General features: G+C 38.4%; 1 protein-coding gene across 1 annotated transcript in view; it reads left to right on the top strand.

Annotated features, from left to right (window-relative positions):
* VKORC1L1 (vitamin K epoxide reductase complex subunit 1L1) overlaps positions 1-18,739 on the top strand; it is a 58,208-nt gene that overhangs the window by 34,196 nt on the left and 5,273 nt on the right. Inside the window, exon 2 of the mRNA XM_022588167.2 lies at positions 15,474-15,583. Within this exon, the coding sequence (XP_022443875.2) occupies positions 15,474-15,583 (110 nt within the window). The remainder of the gene's footprint in view (positions 1-15,473; positions 15,584-18,739) is intronic.

Below are 18,739 nucleotides of genomic sequence, written 5' to 3'. Positions count from 1 at the left end.
TGTGATGTTGAAGTCTCTCAAAAAGATTATGGGAGCTGGGGAGGAGAGAAAGCCTATGAACCAGGAGCCAAAGGCTTCCTTGAATGTAAGGGTGTGTGTGAGAGTATGACTGTCAATGGGATTACAAGGTTGGTAGGTGGCAACAGTGAGAGTGGTGGCTGAGCTTGTATATTGAAACACAGCTGCAAGGAGCAGGGAGTTTTGCAAGAGGGAAAGAGAGGTAAAGACTTGAAAGCAAAAATCAGAAGGAAGGAGCATATTTTCCTTCCTGGCTCTGACAAATGCATATGAGACAAAAACGTGTCAGCATGTGAATGGACTGTAAAGGAATTCATGTTGTCAGAGAGCTAAAGAAGGCAGAAGAGGGTTTTTTAAAAGTGAAGAGCTGACGGGTCAGTGAACAGGATTTCAGAAGATATAACTGAGAGGTTTGGGAGGTAGGGGAGAAGAATGAGATACTAGATTTTAATGGGAAGTACAGAGCAGTGTGAGATTCATGTGATGATGCCTGATTTAGGAAGTCTGACCACCTGGCAGTGACAGGTAAAAGGGATGACGTGAGGCATAATGAGAAGGGTCCTGATAGTTTCTGAGATAAAGATGGCCTACCAGATTTCCTCTCCTGATTATGAAGCTTCCCCTTCAGGTATGGGGAAATGAGGTGGTGCCTTCCTAGAGCTTTAATGTATTGGTTCTTATGAGCTTATTGGATAGGGTGACTTAGCGAGGGCAGGCTTCGCAGTGGAGACTCAATGGTCTAATATCTTCATTCATGGCTTACTGAGTCTGGAAATAGCTTCTCAAGGCTTTTCAGGTTTTGAGATTTGAAACCCAAAGCGAGGCCCTTGACCATGACCAATGCACCAAGCTAAATAGCAATTTGTGAGACCTCTGATGGCCTCACAATTGGTAGTTTTCTTTTCTTTTTTTTTTTTTGGTTAGTTTTTACCCTCTGTTAGTCTGGACAGTCTATCTTTACATTCTGTAACTGCATAATCTTTATCAATAGTGACATTATTCTGGTCAAATACAAAGATTGGCTGACTTTTTCTTTTTTTTTTTAACAGTAGGTCCTTGTTGGTTATCTGTTTTAAATATAGCAGTGTGAACATGTCAGTCCCAAGCTCTCAATCTATCTCTCCCCCCCAACCTTCCCCACTAACCGTACGTTCATTCTCTAAGTCTGTGAGTCTATTTCTGTTTTGTAAATAAGTTCATTTGTATAATTTTTTTTTTAGATTATGATATTTGTATTTCTCTGTGGCTGACTTTTTCTTTAAAGGGCCAGATAGCAATTATTTGAGGTTTTGTGGGCCACATGATCTGTCCCAATTAACTTGACTCCCTGAGCCATCTTATTCGTGACTGTAGTTTTTAGAACCGCAATTCTAAATCCACATTTTAGACCGATTTATAATCCTTCAGATTTTTCTTTTTGGCTGCTTATTAAACACAATTATGTGTGTGGCTCAGAGACATGAAAGCTCAAAATGTCAAAACTCAACTCCATCCTCCATCGTTCTTCCTCCTGTGTTTGTCTCATGAATGTCCTCACCGTCTACCCAGTCATCCTGGAAACTTGGGAGTCAGTCATCCTTCCTCCATAATTCAGTACATTATCAAATCCTCTCAATTTTACTTCCTAACGATCTTTTGGATCCATCTTTCGTACTCTTACTTCTAGTTCAGACCTTCATATTTCCCCTAAATTATTACAGTAGTTTACAAATTGGTCTCACTGTTTCGAATTCTGACCCCCTGGATCAATCTGTGCTATATACCAGTGCCACAATCCCTTGTTAACCCTCTCAGGCAGAATTAAACCTTCTTCACTTAGGAACATAGGTACTTTACAGTATTTATTAGTTTGCATTATGTTTCTGGATGTCATTTTTCTCTCTGTTCTTTAAGACAAAGCTTCTTGAGGGTATGGACTGTGCTTCATGCATTTATATGTCCAACTTCACAGCCTTACTGCTTCAAACATCTACTGCTTTGATAAATTTGATAAAATTTGAATAAGTGAATTTTAGATTTCTGGATAAACATAATGGATTTTATGCATGTGTTTATCTCTACACCCTCAGGAAATTCCAAGGAAATGAGAGTAAAGGAATAAAAGAAATTGTATAAAACCACAAAGACAAAAAGAATGGGAAAGTAGACACAACTCTAAGAAGACTAGCAGCCAGGCATCTTCAGCCATATCCCTACCCCTAACAGTAGGAGACTGGTGGGTTTTTCTTTTCCCTAGAGAAACATTTATTTTCCAAAAAAAAAAAGAAGTACAGATACTGACATTCAGGGACATTGAATGATATGATTAGCTGTCTACCTAATAACCCACCTATAGTAACATCTAATGTTGACAAAACCATACATAATAATAAAAATTCCATTCTGCTTTTAAGATCTAAATTACTTTAAAAATTAATTTAAATTTACATAAAGGAAATTGGCTATTTGGCTTCCAGTTTGTTGTATTTAGACAGATGCAGTCAGGTAGCCACCGGTACCATCAACATCAGAACAGTTCCCCTTTTTAGTCAGCCCCTCTTCCATCCCTAACCCCTGGGAAACATTGATCTATTCTCTGTCCTTATAAGTTTTGCCTTTTCCAAAATATCATTTGAATGGAATTTTACAGTATCTAGCTTTGAGTTTGGCTTTGTTAACTTAGCATAATGTGTTTGTAGTTGATCCATGTTGTTGCATGTATCAGTAGTCATTTCCTTTTATGACTGAGTGATAGTCCGTGATATGTACTAGTTTGTTCATCCATTTACCTATTGAAGGACAATTGGGTTGTTTCCAATTTTTGGCCATTATGAAGTTATTATAAACTTTTACAATCAGATTTTTTTGTGAGCCTAAGTTTTCATTTCTCTTGGGTAAACAACCAGTGGGAGTGCTGGGTCATATGATAAGTGTATGTTTAACTTCATAAGAAACTGCCAATTTGTTTTCCAAATGACTATACCATTTTGCATGACAACCAACAATGTATGAGAGTTCCATTTGCTTTGAATCCTTATGAGCACTTCGGTGTGTATGTTTTGTTTTATTGTGTTTATTTACCATTCTGGTAGGTGTGTAGTGGTATGTCATTGGAATTTTAATTTGCATTCTTCTTAATGACTGAAGATGTTGAGCATCTTTCCCTGTACTTATATGTCATCTCTCTCTATATGGTGATGTGCTCATTGAAATCGTTTGCTTTTTTTTTTTTTTTAACCTAAGTTGGGTTTTCTTTTATGGTTGAGGTTTTAGAGATCTTTATGTATTCTGGATAAAAGTCTTTTGTTTTATATGTAATGTCCAGGTATTTTCTCTCAGTCTCTGGCTTATCTTTTCATTTTCTTAACAGTGCCTTTCACAAAGCAAATGTTTTTAAGTTTCAAAGTCCACCTTCTAATCTTCTCTATTGAGAATAGTGCTTGAGGTTTCTTTCTCCATTAAATTGTCTTTGCACTTTTGTTAAAATCACCAATTGTATCTACTTCTGAGCTCTATATTCTGCTCTGTGATCTCTGAGTCTGTCCTTTTTCCAGTAGCACACTATCTTGATTACTATAGCTTTACAATATCTTGAAATTAGTGTTTTCTCCAGCTGTATTCTTTTTCAAAAATGTTTTGACTTTTCTAGTTCCTTTACCTTTTTTTGGGGGGTGGGGGTGGCGAGCCACGTGGTTTGCAGGATCTTAGTTCCCTGACCAGGGATCAAACCTGCATCTTTGGCAGTGAAAGTGCAGAGTCCTAACCACTGGACTGCAAGGGAATTCCCTTCTCTACCTTTCTATGTAAATATTTGTCACTGTCTACCAAAAATCCCACTGGTATTTTGATCAGAATTGCATTGAATCTGCACTGCAGTCTGAGCAGAGTTAGTATCCTAACAATATTGAGTTTTCCAGTCTTTCTCCATCTATGTAGGTCTTCTTTATTTTATCAATGTTTTCTAATTTTCAGCATACAGAAACTACGCATATGTTGTTAGATTCGTGCCTATGTATTTTATTTGTGTTTATGTACTATTGTAAATTATAATTTTGAATGTTTTATTTCCAAAAATTCATTTCTAATATATAGAAATACAGTTGATTTTTGTATACTGACCTTGTGTTGTATAACCTTATAAACTCACTCACCTGTTAATTCTAGGAGCTTTTTAGTAGATTCATGGTATGGAAATAAATGAAGACCACCCAAATAAGAACAAGTAGGGCAGCAGCCACCATTACTTGCATTTGGCACAGACTCAAAAGGAAATCTAAAAGGAGAGTATAAAAGCTTTAGAATGGAAAAAAGAGAAAGCTTCAGGTTGTCTTAATTGGAAGTTGTTGGCATGGGGAAGCTGGAAGCAGGCCTAACTAGAAGTCGGGCATCCTGTGTGGTTGGTTAGGGGAGCATATTTGGCTTTCTCTGGTTGGTCCTAAATTGGAAGTGGGGGCAAAAATTAGGGAAGCTGACAGTTATTGATCAAGGCCTGGCTGTTTGGATCTGATTGCTATAGAAGTTGTGGTTTAGGGGCTTCCTTGGTGGCGCAGTGGTTAGGAGTCTGCCTGCCGATGCAGAGGACACGGGTTCGTGCCCCGGTCCGGGAAGATCCCACATGCCGCGGAGCGGCTAGGCCCGCGAGCCATGGCCGCTGAGCCTGCGCGTCTGGAGCCTGTGCTCCTCAATGGGAGAGGCCACAACAGTGAGAGGCCCGCGTACCGCAAAAAAAAAAAAAAAAAAAAAAAAGAAGTTGTGGTTTGGCTTCCTGGACTGGTTGCTGCAGAGGCTGTGGGTCAGAGTTGTTTTTGGATGTGGTCTGGCTATTGTTCGTTTGTATATTCAGTCTCTCACTTGGGATATTCTATGTAGACAATCCTGTGGTCTTGCAAAAAGAGTTTTATTTCTTCCTTTCTAATTGGTATGCCTTTATTTTCTTCCCTAATTGTACTGGCTAGGACTTTCAGTACAGTGTTGAATAGGAGTGGTGAGAGCAGACATCTTTAATTTAGTTTCTGATCTTAGGGAAAAAAAGATTTAGTCTTTTGCTATTGAATGTGATGTTAGCTGTAGGTTTTTTGTAGATGACCTTTATCAGATCAAAGAAAACCCCTTCTCTTCCTAGTTTGTTAAGCATTTAAAAAATCATGAATGGATGTTGCATTTTGTCAAATGCATTATCTGTATCTACTGAGATCATCATGTGGTTTTTTTTCTTTAGTTTGTTAATATGATGAATCACACTGATAGATTTTTGAATGTTGAACCAGCTTTGCATTCTCACAATTAATCCCCCTTGGTCATGATGTATTATCCTATATGTATATTGCTGGATTTGATTTACAATATTTTGTTGAGGATTTTTGTGTCTATTTTCATGAGTGAGATGTTGTTCTGTAATTTTTTTTTGTTTTTGTTTGCTTCTTGTAATGTTTTTGTCTGGTTTTGATGTCAACGTAATGCTCGCCTCATAAGTTGAGTTGAGAAGTATTGCATCCTCTTCTGTTTTCTGGAAGAGATTATTTTCTGGAAGAGATAATTGTGTAGAATTGGTATTATTTCTTCCATATTTATATATATAGTAGAATTTGCCAGTGCAACCATCTAGACCTAGAGAGTTTTTGTTTTCTTGAAAGATTCTAAACTATTAATAGTGCTATTGAGATTCTCTTTTTCTTCTTCAGTGAGTTCTGGTATTTGTGAATTTCAAAGTATTTGTCCATTTCATCTAAGTTGTCAAACTTGTGGGCATAGAATTGTTTGTAGTATTCCCTTATTATCCTTTTAATGTCTGTACCTGTCTGTAATGATATCCCTTCTTTCATTTCTGATATTGATACCTTTTGTCTTCTCTCTTTTTCTTTTTCTCTTTGTCAAGTGTAGCTAGAGATTTAGCAATTTTTATTGATCATTTCAAAGAACCAGCTTTTTATTTCATTTACTTTATTGTTTTTCTGTTTCAACTTCATTGATTTCTGCTCTAATCTTATTTTCCCTCCTTCCTTCTTTTAATACTATAAATTTCCCTCTAAGCGCCGCTTTAGCTGCATACCACCACTTTTGATATGTTATATTTTTATTCAGTTCAAAATATTTTCTAATTTCCTTGAGACTTTGTCTTTGACCTGTGGATTTTTTTTTTTTTAAGAAGTGTGTTGTTTAATTTCCAAATAATTGGTGGCATTTTTAAGATATGTTTCTGTTACTGGTTTCTAGTTTAATTTTCATTATGGTCAGAGGGTATACTTTGTATGATTTCAATTATTTAAATTTGTTAAGGTTTGTATATAATATGTTTGTGTTTTGTTTATCTTGATGTGTATTTGAAAAGAATATATATTCTGCTATTGTTGGGTGGAATGTTCTACAAATGTCAGATCAGGTTGGTCTGGGTATGATGTTCTTTGAGTTTATCAACACTTTTATGTTCACTGAGTTTTTTTTTAATTTAAATGTTTTTAATATTTTTTTTTAATTTAAAAAAAATTAATTTTGTCTGTTGAGTCTTCGTTATTGTGCGTGGGCTTTCTCTAGTTGTGGCGAGCAGGGGTCACTCTTTGTTGCAGTGCGTGGGCTTCTCATTGTGGTGGCTTCTCTTGTTGCAGAGCACGGGCTCTAGGCATATGGGCTTCAGTATTATGGCACTCGGGCTCAGTAGTTGTGGCATGTGGGCTCTAGAGCGCAGGCTCAGTAGTTGTGGCACATGGGCTTAGCTGCTCCGCGGCATGTGGGATCTTCCTGGAGCAGGGATTGAACCCATGTCCCCTGCATTGGCAGGTGGATTCTTACCACTGTGCCACCAGGGAAGTCCCTGAGTTTTTTGTTTTTAATCCATAGTTTGTATTTTGCTAAATTTGAGGAGTTTTAAGCCACTATTTCTTAAAAAACTTTTGTGCCTCTATCTCTTTTTCTGTCCCCTTCTGGGAATCCAGTAACATAAATGTTAGACTGTTTGGTATTGTTTGGTATTGTCCTAGAAGTTCCTAAGTGCCTGTTCATTTTTTTTTTTTCTTTTTCTCTGTTCTTCAGGTTGGATAATTTCTATTGATCAATCTTTCAGCTCACTGAATCTTCCCCTTTGCCATCTTCATTCTGCTTTTGACTTCATCTAGTGAATTTTTAATTTCAGATCTTTCATTGTTATATAATTTCCATTCGGTTCCTGTTTTATAGTTATTCTTTCTCTTCTGAGAACTTCCATCTTTCCAGTCATTTTTCATTACCTTCACCTTGTGGAACATAGATGCAACTGTTTTAAATCTTTTTCTGGTAACTCCAATATCTATGTCATTTTAGGATTGACACCTTTTTTTTTCCCCTGAGAATTGGTCACTTTTTCTTTTTTCGGTTCATTGTACGTCATATAATTTTGGAATATATCCTCAACTCATTTGGAATGTATCTTGAATATTTTGCTTTTAGACTCTGGCTTCTGTTAAAATCTTGAGAATATTGATTTTTGTTTTAACACGCAATCAAACCAGTTAGATTAAGACTACAAGTTCTACCTCCTCTGTGGGCGATAGTTTCAATGTCACTTCCATTTTCAAAGCCTTTGCCCTCACATGCCCCACTCAATAGTCAGTCTTCAACTTGAGTGGTGTTTAGTTCTCAAAGACGTTGGTGGGCTTCTTTGGTTCTGTTCCATGATTTTGCAGCTCAGGGGTGAGACTGGGACTTGTGTTAGTTGCTACACAAAATTAGGAGATCCTTTCTCTGGCTTCCTCCTTGCTGGGATTTTCTTCCTAACCTCTGGTTCCCAGCGGCCCCTTTTCCAGTTTCTCTAGCTAGAAAGACAGGTTCCTCACAGAGCATTTTATTCCCCTTGCTGTCACATAGTTCCACATGACAGATTTCACCCTCAGGGTAAAGCAGTGAGAGAAAAGAGAACAAAAATGACAGGATTCCCCTTACTTGCTTAAGACCACAGGGGCCCCTTTTCTCATTTCTTCCAGGCAGAGACAGGTTTTCTCTCAATTTGAGGTACCTGGACTGTCATCCCTGAGCTGCAGTTTCAGAACCCTTGCTCACCTTTAAGCAAGGCCAGGAGGGAAAAAATAATATGAAAACAAACTGTGGTTGCCCCCCTCACACTACTCAGCTCACATGGGTCCCTTTTCTTCATCTTCTAGCCAGAAAGAGGGGCTTTTTTTGGCTGTCTACTACTCTTGGGCAATTCTGAAACTTGGGCTACTCTTGCTTCAAAGGCAGAAGATAGAAGAGGGGAAAACCCCCAGAAAACTCCACAGTACTGGTTGTTCAAGTTTCAACTTCTCTCCCCTGTTCACTTACTGTTTTTACTTTTTAGAGTTCTCAGGTGGTTGGTTTTCATATTCTTTCCAATTTTCAGTTGTAATCAGTGAGAGAGAGAGGCTATGGTGGGCATAATCTATTTTGTCCAGCACTGGAATTGGCATTCATTTTTTTAATTATAAATTTATGTATTTATTTTTGGCTGCATTGGGTCTTCGTTGCTGCACGCAGGCTTTCTCTAGTTGCAGCGGTGGGGGGGCTACTCTTCGTTGTGCACGTGCTTCTCATTGCGGTGGCTTCTCTTGTTGCGGAGCACAGGCTCTAGGCATGAGGGCTTCAGTAGTTGTGGCTCACGGGCTCTAGAGCACAGGCTCAGTAGTTGTGGTGCACGGGCTCAGTTGCTCTGCAGCATGTGGGATCTTCCCAGACCAGGGCTCGAACCTGTGTCCCCTGCACTGGCAGACAGATTCTTAACCACTGCACCACTAGGGAAGTCCCAGCATTCATATTTTTAATGCCTTGGTCTACAGATGACTTGACAGTTAAGCGTCCTCAGACATTTGAGAAAAGTCTTCAGTGTGAGAGACAGATACACATAGACACACACCAAGGAACTCAGAGGAAACAGAAAATGAAGCTGCCTGAAGTAAACTTAAAATAAACATAAATGGTTTTATCTCATTAAATCTAAGAAAAAAAAGTGGTTACCCAGAAACAAAGCAAGATGCTATTTATGTAAAAGGAACCATCAGAGAATAAGGATCCAGTGTACGGTAGCAATAAGTTTAATAAATGAATTAAGATTACTTGGAAGATTACATCATGTTAATCTCCTAGAAAATGGAACCAAAGGAAAGAGAGATGGCAAATAGAAGGAAAAGTAAAAGAAAATTAGAGGTTCTGTTTTAGAAGTCCAGCAGTTGCCTAAATCATATGTGAAAATTGTCTGTACTGAAGAACACAAATTTCTATACTGAAAGAGCCTACTAAGGGCCCTTCACAATGAATGACTGAAGACCCACAACAAGGCACATCCTTTGTGAAATTTTATATCACTAGAATTAACATGCAGTTTCTTAAAGCTTCATGGAGGGACAAAAACAGGTCATATTCAAAGGTCAGAGTGGCATCAGATGTTTCAAGGACCAACTCTGGAAGTAGGATAGTGGAACAATGTCTTTAAAAATTCTGAAGGAAAATTATTTTAAATTTGTAATTATATAACCAAACAAAATGTCAGTCCAGTGTGATGGTAGAAGAAATATATATATATATATATATATTCTCTGACCGTGCCACATGGCTTGCAGGATCTCAGTTCCCCAGCCAGGGATTGAACCCGGGCCACGGCAGTGAAAGCCCTGAATCCTAACCACTAGGCCACCAGGGAACTCCCTAGAAAGATACTTTTAGACTTTCGCCATCTCAGAAATTTTACCTCTAGTATGTGTTTTCTCAAGGAAGCTATTAGAAGATTGTTTCACCAAAACAGATGATTAAACTAAGGGGGAAAGGAGCGCGCCACACCTAAGAAATGAAAGATTCAGTGTAGGGAAGAGATTGGAAGTCTTAGGATGACAGCTGTGCAGCAAGCCCATAGAGCAGCCAGCCCAAATCAAGTCCTCTGGAGTGGATCAGGAAGGTCAAGGGTTACAGGGAAGATGTCTCCAGGGGGAAAAGTGCAATTCATAGATTTTAAAAAAATTATTTATTTATTCATTTATTTATTTATGGCTGCGTTGGGTCTTTGTTGCTGTGCGCGGGCTTTCTCTAGTTGCGGTGAGTGGGGGCTACTCTTCGTTGTGGTGCGCGGGCTTCTCATTGCGGTGGCTTCTCGTTGCAGAGCACGGGCTCTAGGCTCGCAGGCTTCAGTAGTTGTGGTGCACGGGCTCAGTAGTTGTGGCTTGTGGGCTCTAGAGCGCAGGCTCAGTAGTTGTGGGGCACAGGCTTAGTTGCTCCATGGCACGTGATATCTTCCCGGACCAGGGCTCAAACCCGTGTCCCCTGCGTTGGCAGGCGGATTCGTAACCACTGCGCCACCAGGGAAGTCCTTACATATATTTATAAGTAAAAAGAATTTTTTTTTATTATTATTTTGGCCATGCCGCACGGCATGTAGGATTGGGATCTTAGTTCCCCAACCAGGAGAGAATATTTTTAAGTGGTATGTGTAAGCAAGCATCTCAACAATTCTTCCTCAGAGTAAGGAAAATACCAGGGGAACTCCTTTTTGTTTTTGCGGTATGCGGGCCTCTCACTGTTGTGGCCTCTCCCGTTGCGGAGCGCAGGCTCCGGACGCGCAGGCTCAGCGGCCATGGCTCACGGGCCCAGCCGCTCCGCGGCATGTGGGATCTTCCCGGACCGGGGCACGAACCCATGTCCCCTGCATCGGCAGGCGGACTCTCAACCACTGTGCCACCAGGGAAGCCCTCCTGAATGTTTTAATCATGATATTAGAGCCTTGGTAGATTTTCCATGATGAAAGATTGTTTGCAGTAAAATTTATCAAATGCTTTTTGTCTGTTGAGATTATTATATGGTTTTTTTCTTTCATTCTATTAATGTGATGACACATTGATTTGCATATATTGAATCATCCTTGCATCCCGAATGTAAATTCCTCTTGTTGATGGTGAACGGTCCTTTTAATATGCTGCTGAATTTGGTTTGCTAGTAATACTTTTTAAAATAAATTTATTTATTTATTTATTTATTTTGGCTTTGTTTTTCTTTCTCGACATTGCTTTGGCTCTTCAGGGTCTTTTGTGATTTCACAAAAATTTTAGGATTGTTGTTCTATTTCTACTTTATCTCACCCCAGTTTTTAAAATTTTGTCTGATCTGTGATTTGCTTTTTGTTGGGGGGGGTAGAATTGGTCAAAAGCAGTGATTTTTCAAACTTCTTGATGTCAGAACCCCTTTATATCTTTAATACTTATTGAATACCCCTAAAAGGTTTTGTTTGTGTGAGTTATATCTTTGTGGGGTTTATTTATTTAAATATTTTTTTTTGTTTTAAATTTTTGGCTGTGTTGGGTCTTCGTTGCTGTGTGCGGGCTTTCTCTAGTTGTGGTGAGCGGGGGCTACTCTTCGTTGTGGTGTGTGGGCTTCTCATTGTGGTGGCTTCTCTTTGTTGCAGAGCACAGGCTTCAGTAGTTGTGGTGCATGGGCTCAGTAGTTGTGGCTCACGGGCTCTAGAGCGCAGGCTTAGCAGTTGTGGCACACAGGCTTAGTTGCTCCGCTGCATGTGGGATCTTTCCGGTCCAGGGATCGAACCCATGTCCCCTGCGTTGGCAGGCAGATTCTTAACCACTGCGCCACCAGGGAAGCCCCTATATCTTTGGTATTTACTGTATTAGAAGTTACAAACTGAGAAATTATTTAAATATGTATTCATTCATTGAAACATAATAAACCCATTACATGTTAACAAAATATTTTCATGAATAATAACTTTTTCCAAACACACACACACAAAATAGTGGAAAGACTGCCTAGTTTCTCTTATTGCAAATCTCTTTAAAGCCTGCCATAAGATAAGACTGTTGGATTCTCACATCAGCTCCTATATTCAGTCTATTGCATTATCACATGTGTTCAGGGACCTAGGATACCCAAGTTGGAGAGCAATTGGTTTTAAGATTTGTTGTTTCTGGCAAAATTAGGAGTGTTTAGAAACCTTTCAACAATTTCTCATAATACCTAGGGAAGAGGTATGGGTTGTCTATGCACCCAAATACAGAATATCCAAGGAAGTTACTATTTGGGTCAAAGATGATCCTTTTTTTAGAGTCAGAGATTAAAGAGAAGTTCTCATTTGCATAATCACTTCATTGATTTTATTCAATAGTATACTGAAGCAAAATGAACATCTGTATAAGTAGTACTTTAAGAAAACATTTCTTTTTGCTCCGTTGGTTAATATCCCATCTTGTTCCATAAAGTACTTGGGGCAGCTCTGCAGATAATTAGTATAATAGAGTTTTGAATATAGATGGGACAAGAAGAAAAAGGTTAGAAACTAAGATAAAGCCAAGCATAAAGTTAGCACATAAAATTTATTTCATACACTTTTGTATAGCTTTTAGAAGTGGGAGAAAACTACAGTATTTTCAAATGTTCCAACTTTAAAAAAAGATTCACTAAGTGTTTTTAATTACTCACACCATCCTTAGCAATTGTGAAGTATAGTGTCATTTATGAAAATCTGCTCTTATTCACCTTTCCTAGGAAAATAATCTTATGTAATGCCAGTCTACTTTGCTAGTGATTTCACTTGCTAACAGTTATTCCATCAGCCTTATCAAAGTTTATTAAGCGTTATTCAACTTTATTAATTGTATTTATCAAGGAATTAGGCTATTATTCTGTTTGGTTGAAAATGCTGGAATGGTAACTGCATTTTATAACTTAATGCAACATGAGAGAAAGAGCACAGCACTGCGATCCAAGAGACCAGAGATCTAATTTTGGTTCCGAGACTGGATTCCTACAAGCCTAGGCAGCCACGTGCGTCTTGCTCATGGGTGGAGAGGAGTGTGGATTGCTGCAAAGCGACTAACAATTTAATTTGGGAGATGGAAGCACTCTGTAGAATGTTGAGGTGTTTTTTTGTTTTGTTTTTTTTATGAAAGGTACTTACATTCTCACTTCACACTCCTGGAATTACTTCACACTCCAGAATTACTGTACCAGGACTAGTATACCAGGATTACAATTTGTATACCAGGGTTACTCAGGTGTATGTATTTGTCAAAATTATACAGTTAAGATTTGTGCATTAAATGTATGTACATTTTACCTTAAAAAATCTAAAAATAATCATCAGGTGGTTGGGGGTAGAGGTGGAGATAAAACAAGAAAGGCACAATTTTCGAAGCTGGGTGATAGGGACCTAAGGTTATTACACTGTTCTTTTCACTTTATGTATATACATTTGAAGCTTTCCATGTCAAAATGTTTGTATTTTTTTTAAAGCAACATTTTGGTCTACCATATTAGAAGGTCAAAAGGTAGCATTTAAAACTGATAAATCAAGAAATAGCAGTGTAAGCATATTATTTAGAAACGTGGAAGTAAATAGAAGGGAAAAACAGTTAAAAGGTATCAAAGTGGTTGCCTATGGGGATCAGAGCTGAGTGTGGAGAGGCCTGGAGTAGGAAATATCTCTATTTTGTTTTATAAGGCTTTTAGTGTTACTTGATTTTTAAACCTTATGCATGTATTACTTTGATAAAATGATGCATTCATTCTATGGATTACTGCTTTGCTTTCAAGGAAAATATCCACATGATCATATGTGAATAATTAGGCATAGACCAATGCTTAGAATATAAAAATTCTGTTTATGTATGATAATTCTGGCACTATGCCCAGTTATTTCCATTGCCAAAGTTGGTGATTTACATTTGAATTCCTACTTCAGATGAGTAGGGCTTCAAAGTGTGATTGCATAGTTTGTCCCTGCCCTCCTGCAGTTCGGTCTTTACACAATAGTCAAGAGTGATCATAAATAAGCTTATATTACTCTCCTGTTTAAAAGCCACTGACTGCCTTCCCACTGCAGTTAGAATAGAATTCAAACTCTTCATCATGGCCTACAAACAAGGCTATAAATTATATAAATGATGGAACGGTGCTTCATTCTCTTGCCACTCTCCCTCATCAGTGTCAGCCTTGATGGTCTTCTTTTACACAGTCATAGCTCTTTCCAGGCCTTTGTACTTGGCATTCCTCATGAGATTAGCTGCTTCAGGATTTCATTCAGGATTTAATTCCTGCAAAAGGCCTTCCCTGACCATCTAGCTGGAGTAGCTCCTTCCACCCCTTCTCTGTCTAGAGCAGCGGTGCGGAGTGTGGTCCTCAGACCAGAAGCATGAGCATCACATGGGAGCATTTTGTTTTGTTTTGTTTTCTTTGGAAATGCAGTCCTACACCCCACCACAGACCAGCTGCAGTAAAATCTGCATTTTAACAAAACTCCAAGGTGATTGCATGCAGTTTAAAATTTTCAAAAGCTCTGATGTAGAATAACCCACCTTCTCAACTTTCCTGTGTATCTGTTAATAGTGCATCCATTTCTGAAGATAAGTTAGTCATTTACTTGTCTATTACTTTTCCCTAAATGGAATATGAGCCCCACAAGGGCACCACTTTGACTTGTTCACTCGGGACAAGTCAGCACCTGACCCACTGTCTGCACCTGGAACACAATGAGTATTTGATGTGTAAAAGAATAAACAAATATGATCGAGATTATTTTGTGTTCCTTGACGCATATAATTGTATAATAACAATCTTCATGGTTCTCACTTGCTTGTAAAACTAGGGTTATCTCCCAACATCATCATTATGAAGAGATTTCACTCTCTTTCTTAGACACTAAAGTCGTGTGACTAGTAAGGAATCACTTATTTATCCTTATTTTCAGGTAGTTTGTCTTCAGAACCCAAGTTTAGATTTTATTGAGTAATTTGCTACAGACTGAAAACATTTTCTTTTTGGTATTTTAAAAAACACTTTCATTCAGAGTTAAAGTTATTATCAAAGGTTTTTATCCAAAGTAAATGTTAGTTTGATATTTGTATCAAATTTTTATTAAATCAGAATTTAATTTTTAATAAGAAAGATTCTGAAAATGTAAAGTCAAATGCAACATTTGCAGTTAAACTGCAAATAAAAACTGATGGGGCAAATAATGTATCAACTTTTTACTCTTGAGATAAGATTCTAGGGAAAGACTAAGTTTCTGATATTCTATCGTACATTTAAAGGTATGTTCCCAGGATGTGTTTCCTCATGCATGTCCCGGTCAGGAGGCAACATTATGGTCTATGTTAGGGGAGCTTACATCAGTGACTTTTAACTGGTGGTGATTTTGCCCCCAGGGGACATTTGGCAATGGCTGACGACATTTTGGGAGGCACAGCTGGCAGGTGGGTGGAGGCCACGGATACTGCTGAACATCTTGTAACGCACTGAATAGCCCCCCACCACAAAGAAGCGTTTAGTTCAGCATGTCAGTGGTGCTGCTGCTAAGAGACCCTGGCTTAAATCGAAAGAGCCCTTCCTCTGCAAATACTAATGCTGTCAGGAAAAGAGACTACATAGAAATGGGCAATTTAGAGATTCAGATGGGTATGTGGGCATGATATGCTCAGATAATTCTACATTTTTTAAAATAGGAAAACTCAAGTATAGGGTTACTGGTTTTCTTTATTTTACAGATGGGGTCGAGGATTTGGTCTTTTGGGTTCCATTTTTGGAAAGGATGGTGTATTAAACCAGCCAAACAGTGTCTTTGGACTTATATTTTATATACTACAGTTATTACTTGGTAAGTATTTTACAGCAAAGTACAAAAATAAGTTTGTTATATTTCATTTAGTACTTTGTGTCTTTGCCCTGATGTGTGTCTTTATATTAAATAAAAGCATATGTTAGTGATAGAACAACTGGTTTGTAACACATTTTGGTGTTGTGAAAACTTGGTTCACTAAGATTTTGACGAAGCTCATGCTGAACTTGGTATCTGTTGGTGTTTAATCAGGGATAGCAGCATCCCATAATGCCTAGAAAAACAAGTCCCATTCAGGGAAATTATTACTCCAAACAGTTTGCCCTGGAAACCTCTTCCCTTGTTATTTTGTATACTCTGTAGCTATTTTAAAATATTATGCATTGAGAAAACATTAATGGTATATGATATTCAGTCATAATTCCATCACCTTTACATAGCCACTATTGCCATTGTAGTCTACTTTTTTCACTTAATTTTATGTGAACTCTCTTACATTGTCTATCCTCTTAAGTGTTTTATTATTGTGAACATCAAGGCTTCAGATTTTTTAATATCCTAAATAACACTGCACTGATCAACTTTGTTTAAAGTCCCCTTCTCATACCCCCTTCCCTCTTTGAATTATTTCTGCAAAATAAATATCTAACTGTAGGATGAAAGAATCAACAAACAAAGTTTTTTTTGGTATGGATTTTAATAGGTATAACCAAACTGCTTTTCCCTCAGTTGTCAGGTTTCCCCAAAGCTTCATCTATCCTCATTTTTTAAAAGTTTTTTCTGTAAAATTTCTAATTCAGCAGTTACATATTAGTAGCCATTATTTTAATTTTACTGTACGTTAATTTACTTTTCTTGCCAATTTAGTTATTGGGATCCTGATAATGGTACACTTCATATCTGTTACAGACATTTTACCCATTCTTTAGCCTTTTTAATGTTAGTTTCGTGAGTTTTGATTGTACAAGAGTTTTCATACTTTTAGAGTTAAATCTATCCTTTTTTGTCCTTGCATTTCAATTGTTAATATTTTATCCTGTTATCTGCCAGGTCTTCTGTCTAGCTGCAGTAGATTTACTACAAGGCAAATTGTGTATCAATTTTTCTCAATACTCCCGTCATGTTTGCCCAATTCCATATCTGTATATCCTGCAGAAATATGAAAATACGCACAAGAATATTCACAGCAGTACAGTTTAAAATAGCAAAAAATTGGAAGTAGCTTAGCAAAACGTAATGGTTGAATAAATTAGGTTACAAGCATACTAGAAAATACTATGTAGCCATTGAAGGGAAAAGTAGGTGTACAAACCCTGGAAGATATAGACATAGTTTAGTGAAAAAAGCAAGTTGTGGTATAATAGATGTAGGATAAATATATGTTTATATATATGCATGTAAATGCACAGAAAATGGTGTGGTTGGGGGCTGGGGTTGAGACTTCCACTTTTATTCCATTTAATTGTTTTGTTTGGACTTCTGAAGAATATAAAGTATAAGCCCATATTAAAATAACCTAAGAAAAGCTTAGACTGTGTTAATTCTTGGAGATAGGGGTTGAACAAATTTGTTTACAATATTTACTTTGTTAATTTCATTATATACACATTTTAAATCATGTGTATCATATGCATCTTTATAAATTTATTTTTATTTATTTGTTTTTGGCTGCGTTGGGTCTTCATTGCTGCGCGCGGGCTTTCTCTAGTTGTGGCGAGCGGGGGCCACTCTTTGTTGCGGTGCGTAGACTTCTCATTACGGTGGCTTCTCTTGTTGGGGAGCACAGGCTCTAGGCACGCGGGCTTCAGTAGTTGTGGCTTGCGGGCTTTAGAGCGCAGGCTCAGTAGTTGTGGCACACAGGCTTAGTTGCTCCGCGGCATGTGGGATCTTCCCGGACCAGGGCTCGAACCCGTGTCCCCTGCAGTGGCAGGTGGATTCTTAACCACTGCGCCACCAGGGAAGTCCCCATATGTACCTTTCTATTCACATTTTATGCATTCACATGCATTTTTAGTGTCAGTGTCTTTACCACTGTGGCACATTTGAACTCCTCAAACATTGTTTTCCAGAGCACATCATCTTCACTTCCTTCTAAGTTGTTCAAGATACAGCCTTTTTTGGTTTTGTTTTGTTTTTGGCCGCGCCTCTCATCTTGCGGGATCTTAGTTCCCCGACCAGGGATCAAACCCAGGTCACCACAGTGAAAGTGCCGAGTCCTAACCACTGGAATGCCAGGGAATTAGCTCTTTTAATCTGCACAACAGTCTTCGGAGGCAGTCATGATTATCATCACAGTTTTACAGTTAAGGAAAAGAGTTGCAGAGAGAGGGTAAATAACTCGCCCATATCATTTTGAAATGAACTTTCTTAGATAAAATTAAGGTGACAGCACTAATTTTTTTTTTTTTTTTCAGTTTTTGGCCATACGACACGGCATGTGGGACCTTAGTTAGTTCCCCAACCGGCGGTCGAACCCGCACCCCCTGCAGTGGAAGTGCGGAGTCTTAACCACTGGACCGCCAGGGAAGTCCCTGACAGCATTAATTTCTGAGGTTTTCGATGTTAGCACAGATGAGGTCAGCAAACTATGTTTTTTAGTAAAGGGCCAGATAGGAAATAATTTAGGCTTTTCTGACTGTTGCAACTGCTCAACTCTGCCACTCTAGTGCAAAAGCAGCCATGAGCATTACATACATGAATAAGCGTGGCTGGGTTACGATAAATCTTTATTTACAAAAGCAGGTGGCATAAGTAATGCAACAGCATCTTAGTCTTAAAGAGCCTTGTTAAAGCATCATATTCTTTAGTACTGACTGGTGTTGGGGCAAGTCGGCCCCCATGGCCAAGCTGCGTCCACAGGCAACTTCTCATTCTACTTGCAGCGGGGATTTCAGCTTCTTAATTAACCTCTTCAAACCACTACCACCTATTCTTATTTTTTCCTGTTTCTGTGATCCTTATCCATTACTTGCTGGGTAGGAGGGTATAGGTAGTTTAATATGCTCTGCTGTCTCCTCTGTCCTTGAAAATAAATGCACGTTTTCAATACTGTTGGCTACAGGAAATTACAAAACAATACATGTGAAGATGTCAGGTAGCATCAAGAATTCAGGCAAGCCTTCGTCTTGAGAACCAAGCTTAGCACACATAATTTGATCTGGTTTGACCCACATGTGGCCAACTGGCCAAATGCGG

Source organism: Delphinapterus leucas, chromosome 15, assembly GCF_059928025.1.
Source record: "Delphinapterus leucas isolate spDelLeu-1000000601 "Yukka" chromosome 15, BTC_Dleu_Yukka2, whole genome shotgun sequence".
NCBI classification, from domain to species: Eukaryota; Metazoa; Chordata; class Mammalia; order Artiodactyla; family Monodontidae; genus Delphinapterus; species Delphinapterus leucas.
Note: the sequence above shows the minus strand (reverse complement) of the source record. Positions and strands in the feature narration are given on the sequence as shown.